A 7,696-nucleotide genomic window follows, 5' to 3' on the forward strand; every position below is an offset into this window, starting at 1 on the left:
ACCGCTCTTGTGTGAGGCGAACGGTTCCATCATTTACATGACAAAAGATTCACTCAGAATTTATTACTTTCTTTTGTTATTTGTAATCAAGTCGGACAAATGAAAAGGGGAGCCTGTGTCTTTGAAAGCAGACCAAAAACTAGCAAATAAACTCCAAAGAGCTGATCAGATCTAGGCAACTAAACCTACCAAAAAAATTATATTATACCACAAACTTGGAAAAGTGCAGTACGTCCATAAGCGACATTCCTATATGTTATTTGAACTTCCTATTAATCAAATAATCCTGAAAAAAACACAGAAATATTACAATATAACATTGATAGCACTGCTTAAAATTCAGTGCTATATATGTATATATATATATATATATATATACACACACACACACACACAGTACTGTGCAAAAGTCCAAGAACTGTGGCAATGTCTCCAAGACACCCGAAGAAACCTTCCTGCAAAGGTACAGTACTGTGAAAAGTTGTAGGCATAAAAATGCTGTAAAGTGAGGATGCTTTTAAAAAATAAAGCCATAAGTAGATTTGATTTAGCAATTAACTTATATATTAACTAAATCTAATCAACATTTGGTGTGACCACACCTTTTGTTTAAAACAGCTTTTGTCCTAGGTACACTTGCATATCATTTTTTTTTTCAGGTAGCTTTGTAGGAAGGTTTATTTAAATGTCTTGGAGATGTTGCCACAGTTCTATCTTAAGTCTGTCTCAGTTTCTGATTCTCCATGTAAATCCAGACAGACTGGATCATGGTGTGATCAGATCTTTGTGTGGAGCACTGGCTGTTGTCAGACACCTTGTGCATATAAAAATCTCACTGGATTATTACAATTCTATCCTGAACTCTCTGAAGATTTTAGCCTGGTAATGGATATGACGATGTTAATGTATTTGGTCTTGGCGGAATATATCTGCTATGCTACTGCTGCTGCTGTTGGTTATTGCTGTAGTTGTAGATTATTGCTGCTGCTCCTGCCAGCAGGAACTTGCTTGTCAGTAGATATTTCCTACTGACACCACAAAAAAGATAGAAATAACTGGCTTAAAACCAGTTTTTTTGTGAAAATACTATACACGCGCGCACACACACATACTGTATACATATAAATATATTTATATATGTATATATATATATATATGAATTTTCAGCAGTCATTACTCTTCAGTGTCACATGATCCTTCAGAAATCATTCTAACATGCCATTTTGCTTCTCAAGAAGCACCGTTATCAGTGTTGTATTGTTGTAATAATTTATTGTAATAATAACAACAATAATCTAAATTATAAAAACAAATAGACAAAAATTGTGAGTTCATAAATTCTTCCCTGACAACTAACACAGGAAGGTAAAAAAAATATATATATATGGTCAAGCTCTGGGTTTATTCACTGAATCACTATGCATGTTTAAATACTTGGTAGCAACATTACAATTATGTGCACTGCATGAGTAAACCTTCGTGGCCGGATTCACAGAAGATCAGTGGAGTCAGGGCCTGTACAGGGTGTGTCTTCAATCTGAGTCACCCTGACGCACAGTCAGCACATACTGCACTCGCACAATCTCTGCTGGCAAACTTAACTTCTGTGCGTCAGTGTTCTTACCTGAGGCCATGCAAAAGTCAAATAATAAAGAAAGCTCCATTTGTTATAACCATGAAGTCTTGCATTGGATGAAAAATACCATCTTGGCAGGCCAGTACAAAAGAGTGGGGTAAGATGTGCCACCGGAACTTGCCCTCTAGGCAGGAAGTAATGACAAAAGAGTTGAAACAAATGTACTTAACTATGTTATAGTATTTTATATATTATAGTATCATACTATATTATATATACTATATTATAGTAAATACTTAGGTTGCTGGGTAATCTGTGCCAAACCGGTTAAAAACCGATACATTTGTCAAAGACCAATGGTCAATGTTCTGCCATGACAGAAAACTTCCTGAGGGGAAACTTTCTGAATGAAATTCAGGACAAAGACTCATGAACAACTATTTAAAAAAAAAAAGCTGTGGATCATCCAGGTAACAACACAGCATTAAGAACTTTTAAGAAACATTTGAACAGGGTCATTTTTATAAATGCAACTACTATTTTCTCTTGTGGACTATATGTAAACATTTTCTCTTGTGGACTGTATGTAAACATATTTTATGTGAAATATCTTATTCAAGTCCTAAATAAAGTACTAAATAAAAAATAACATGCATTTTGTATGATCCCTTTTATTTTGGTAAAATAATTAACGTTTTGCAGATACTACAAAGTGTACGTAAAATTTTGACCACAACTGTAAATGTCTACAGACCAGATGGCACGAGGTAAAGCTGTATTTGGTGTAACTTTTCAATCATGAATATATAAGATTGTCACGTCCTAAGAAGTTTACTATATGTTTTTGAGTATTTTCTGATTGTAAAAGACTGACTTGTCATTGAATTAAAAATACTGTATATGAACTGTTCTTGTCCTATATATACACACAAATCAGATTTTAGAGTGCATTTTTTTTTTTTTTAAATGAAAAACATTCAGTAGGTTGACTGTCCCTGAAAGGGTTGTTTTTAACTCAGCATTTTTTAGAGTGTATATATATTTAAATATTATAATATTTAATTAAAAAAATCATCCAACATATTACAGGTAAGACGAGCCATTTAAAGTGGTAAATTGGGGAATTCAACAGCATTCAAAACTTTAATGTTTTTTTAAAGAAATTAATGTTTATTCATCAATGATGCATTAAATTTATCAAAAGTGACAGTAAAGACTTATACAGTGTAACTATTTCAAATACATGCTGTTCTTTTTAACTTTCTATTCATCAAAGAATCCTGAAAATATCCACAAAAATAACCAGTAGAACTGTTTTTAACTGATAATAATCATATTTAATTATAATAATTATGTTAAATTGTAATATTTCACAATACTACTGTTATTAGTACTGCATTTTGATTAAATAAACACAAGACACTTATGTCGAACAAAAGATGCTTCTTTCAAAAAACAAAAATATACTACAAACACCGAACTTTTGAATAGTAGAGTAGATAAACAATTTACAGTTTCAAATGACCGCCATTTAAATAAAAGTGTCTAGATCAAGGGTAGTAGGTTTGAACCCACAACCTTTTGATTACCAAGCCCAGATCTATAACCACTAGGCTGCACAACCATATTCCCAGCAGATGGTTTTAAATATGACCAAGGGAAAATGCCAGCAATGAACCTCACTGCCCAGCATTGCTTAGCTTGAATGAAAGTTTGGATGGCTCAAGTTCAAAATTAAAAAAAGGTATCGGGTGAATATAAATCAGTGATCCATGTAGTAAACACACACCATCTTCCATATTCAGAACCTGAAACACATTCCTCAACACTACCTGACATCACATCCTACGGCTGTGTTTTTTCATCCCAGAGTCAGACCCTTTCAGATTTCAGAATTAAACAAAGAAAGCAGAGTGATTAATGAAACAAAATTCAACAGATTTGCAATTATACAAAAAACATTTATTTCTACACTGCTGAGCTATAGAGAAGCCAGTCATTTTAATATATACATGTTTAAAAAAAAACTACTTGCATTGCTAAAATGAAATAAAAAGATAGAAATGACAGAAAAAAACGTTAAAAATGAACTTGCACCAAAATATAAGACCCTTTGTGTCTTATAATAAATGCAATAATACAGTCAGATAGCCCTGATTAGTCATTGTTATAATAAGATACTGAATGAATCCTCGGGTGATGTTTAATTAATGTTCTGTGTGACATGACCGATCCAAAACATGAAAATGGAAACACAAATAGTAGACAGACTGGACTGGGCATCTATCAAACATTGAATGATTATTGAAAAGAAAAATCTAATTTACTGATAAGCAATAAATTATTGCAGGTTTCAGTTTTCTTACGTTGGACATGAAAGTTCAGATGACTTTACTGCAACGGACACGTATGACAGCTGCAGGATCGTTTTTACATACAAGAATCATGAATTCAATGGAAACCATCTGAGCAAAGACAACCAGTTTAAATCAAAGAATCAGCCATCAGATGAATGCATTTGAAACAGCTAGTCAAAACCGAAAACAGAGATGTCTAATACAAGCTATATCCAGAATTTTCCACTTTCTGAAAAAGAGAAAACACCATCTATTCCAGTTGCCAGACCGTTAAAACCAACTGTTGCTCAAGCAAAAACAGCAGAACTTATTACGTTTACATGTGCAATGGCCATTAACTATCAATCTGGCAAACTGAAGTGAAATCCCCCTGCCTTTTTTTGTGTCATTGCTTAGCTTTTTTGAGAATGGTTCCCACTGCAGAGATGACTGTGGTCTTGGTGCCGCTGGCTGTTGTGGTCACAGAGACGACTCCAGGGAGGGTGGCAGTGGTGGTGAGGAGGGCGGGTTGTGCCAGGGTCACTGGTACTGCGGAGTCCCACTTGCTCTTCCTCTTCTGAGCATCTGCTAGGTCATCAAACTCCAAATTAATTCAACTAGCACTAACAGTAAATTTGTTATTATAAGCATGCATAAACGTCACATCCTTTTGAATTTCCTGGCAAAAATGTCCTGAGACCTTCACATAAAAATGAGTCAGGACAGGATTTAATTGACAAACTGGGAAATTGGGGAATGTCTTGTTTTTTTTTTTAGTTTCATTACTAGCTGTTCACACATTGGCAATACAAAAGTGATTAATACATGAAAATGTACATATATAAAAATTACATATAGCCTCTTTAAGTTCTTTATAAAAGACCACTTTATGTCAACCAAAATTCCCAAAAATTAAATATAAATAAAGTAAGATTTGAACAAGAAAATGCAATAGATCTCATTTGGTCCAGTTTAGTACTTGATTTCGTAGATTTAGTTGATTTGATAGGTTGTCAGTATAATTTTTACTTACACCACTGTTTTTAGGAACTAGTACCACCTAAATATTGTCTTGCATATAATTACATTTAATATTTCATTACTTATAAAAGAGACTCAATAATTTACATAGACAATTTACATACAGATTAAATATATTATTAAAATATATTTAAATTTTCATAATTATATATATATATCTTATATAATAATAATTATAATTATATTTAATAATTAAAACAATAAAATAACAATAGTAAAAACAATACAATTTTCGTATTATTATTGAACGCTATTATCATAAGAGAGTAATTTATCTTGTTATAATTTTCTTATTTTAAATCAGCATTAAACCCTCAAGTCCTCATTATTTGCATCAAACACACTTGTAGTGTACCTGTGGAAGAGGTAGTTGCGTTCGTGGCCAAAGCCGCTGCATTAGTAGTGGTACCTTTTTTGGTGGCCGTCACAAATTCAATCTACAGACACATTGGTAAAAAAAAGAAAAAAAGAACACACATTAACAATTAGTGATGTTGTGGCCCAGACAGTACAAACAAATGTTGTAATATTATTTTTATTTCTTTTTAATAAGTGGGGTGCCTCAGGGTTCTAACCTTGGTCTTTTCCTTTTTAGCTTTTTCCAGCTTGTCCATCTCCACTTTCTGAGCTTTGGCTGTGGAGAGGACAGCACACAAATAGTTAACAGATGTAGTCAATTCAATCCATATGAGTTTAAACGTCAAACATAATTTAGAGCTAAACTTACCTAGTGCCTCATAATATGAATCCTCTGACCAGCCATGGGGATCAAACATGTCCTGTGGAGAAGTAAACACAAATTTTTTTCTCTCTTAACAGAATAACATGTATTTATGTGGTATTAACAGGTAAGCATTACCACCTACTTTTGGATAATTGGTTCCAAGTTCGTCAATACCACAGAACTGGATAAGCTTCTCATAAATACTATAAACACAAACACAAGGTTAGGTTGCAAACAAATAAAACAATATCAAAAGTTAATTTACTTCAGGTTATGTCTGGTACATTGTGGGTCATAAACACTTCTTATCTCCAGACCTTGGATTGCGAAACTCTTTCTTCTTTTGAATATGGCTGTTTGTATCAAAGTCTCCGTGAAGCTTCCGCTCGTAAAGTTTAAAGATCTTTTCCTACAAACAGAAAAGGGAATCATTATTTTTCCATCATTACTGATATTAAATGCATGTATGATATTGCTAAATGAACGAACTCAATTTTAAGCCCACTTGGGTCCATTTTAAATGCAAAATGTGCAGTACAAAACAAGACAAAAACTGCCTCTTTGCTCCAAGTGTTGTGAGACACTAAGAATGAATAAAGTCTTTGTGCGAGTGTGAGTTTCTAGAGCTAGAGGGTGATTTTTGACAACCAGACTCCAAGAAGCACTTGGAGATGTGCCATTTTCAGCTCCTCGATCGGTTTTCCTTCACATTCCAAGAAGTCAAATAAATGTAAAAGTCCTTTGTTGACGGTTAAGACACTGATCTTAGTTAATTTGTACAAAATGTGCTACAAGAAAGATAGCAGCAAGACCAACTCAGATGTACAAGGGAATGAGGATCATGTCTGAGCAGTGATTAAAGCATAGCCACAGGGACAGGATATTCATCATAACATGGAAAAAGAACACAGCCCATCTATCAGTACTATGCTGCACTGTACTGGAGTGTGAAAACCACACCCGTGTTCACCTGTCCTGACAGCTCACGAGAGAGACAGCTACAACAGGAAGTGGTAGGATTATTAGGAATTTGATGAAAGACATGAATAAATATTACTGCAATTAAACAAACCAAATAATTCTAACAAAATACGTTCAAATATGACCTTGGCATCAACACGGTTTGACATCACTGACCTCAAAAGTTTGCACCTCTTGACATGTACTGACAACATGCAAGTTGCATGATTTAGGGCGAACTGCCAGTCCTTACCTCCGGGTGGGGCAAAACACCTGAAAGCCTGACACCTACAACCTTCCACCCCCTCAAGCCCCCCAGTGCCACACCCTGAGATAAAACATGCCAGCCAGGATCAGAACGTGCTTTAAACAGCTTGCCTAGAACTGAAACAATGAACCCATAAGAACTCTCCTTTTATGACTGTTGACAAGGAGCAGCAGTCCAACCAAAACAAAGCAGCTGAGAGAATGTTTTTCGGCTGGCTTATGGAAAAAATAAAACAGCAGGAAACTGATACTGTTGATAAAAACGAGTTTGCATTAAACTGTGCCCATTTTTTAAAGAATAAAAATAAAAATATCAAATTCTACTGAAAATTCAGATAAGGATATTCACCAACAATTCAACCATTGTTTCCCATTCGCGTTTCTATTTGCGTTTATTACTGTTTTCTTTTCTCTCTCACTCCATTTTTCACGAGTTCATCAAACAACAGCAGTAAGTCAGAATCATTCATCAATCACTGTGAGTAATGTCTTCTTCTCCTGCTATTGTTGTTTGCACCGCTTGCCACATGTACAGTTTATCTCTCTCTGTCGGCGACGAGGGATTCACATGTGATAAATGCAGGGAAATAATTAGGCTGACAGAAGATTTCAGAACTAGAGACACGCATCCAAACTTTAATTGAGGACAGTAAGAATGTGAGGGTTGTAGATAAAGCTTTGGATGCGACTAGCTCAGGGAGTCCTGTACATTGTTCGGTTCCGATTACAGAGCCTCCGCAGCAGGGCGACTGGGTGACTGTGAGGCGGCATAGTCGCGGGTCAAAACACCGC

The 7,696-nt window shown here is 34.8% G+C and overlaps 1 protein-coding gene across 4 annotated transcripts in view; it reads right to left on the reverse strand.

Moving 5' to 3' along the window:
- Positions 1-3,524: 3,524 nt before the first annotated feature.
- Positions 3,525-7,696, reverse strand: part of LOC107665008 (SAP30-binding protein) — a 17,235-nt gene continuing 13,063 nt past the window's right edge. Inside the window, exons 6-11 of one of the 4 annotated variants that reach the window (XM_016455732.1) lie at positions 5,995-6,086; positions 5,820-5,880; positions 5,681-5,732; positions 5,529-5,587; positions 5,363-5,390; positions 3,525-4,497 (exon numbers count right to left, since the gene is read on the reverse strand). In XM_016455732.1, the coding sequence (XP_016311218.1) occupies positions 4,319-4,497; positions 5,363-5,390; positions 5,529-5,587; positions 5,681-5,732; positions 5,820-5,880; positions 5,995-6,086 (471 nt within the window). In that variant the 3' untranslated portion in view covers positions 3,525-4,318. Of the gene's footprint in view, positions 4,501-5,308; positions 5,391-5,528; positions 5,588-5,680; positions 5,733-5,819; positions 5,881-5,994; positions 6,087-7,696 lie in introns of all 4 variants that reach the window. The other 3 variants (XM_016455731.1, XM_016455730.1, XM_016455729.1) reach the window with 3 other exon arrangements.

The sequence above is a fragment of the Sinocyclocheilus anshuiensis genome, unplaced genomic scaffold, assembly GCF_001515605.1.
Source record: "Sinocyclocheilus anshuiensis isolate Anshui unplaced genomic scaffold, SAMN03320099.WGS_v1.1 scaffold363, whole genome shotgun sequence".
Lineage (NCBI taxonomy): Eukaryota > Metazoa > Chordata > Actinopteri > Cypriniformes > Cyprinidae > Sinocyclocheilus > Sinocyclocheilus anshuiensis.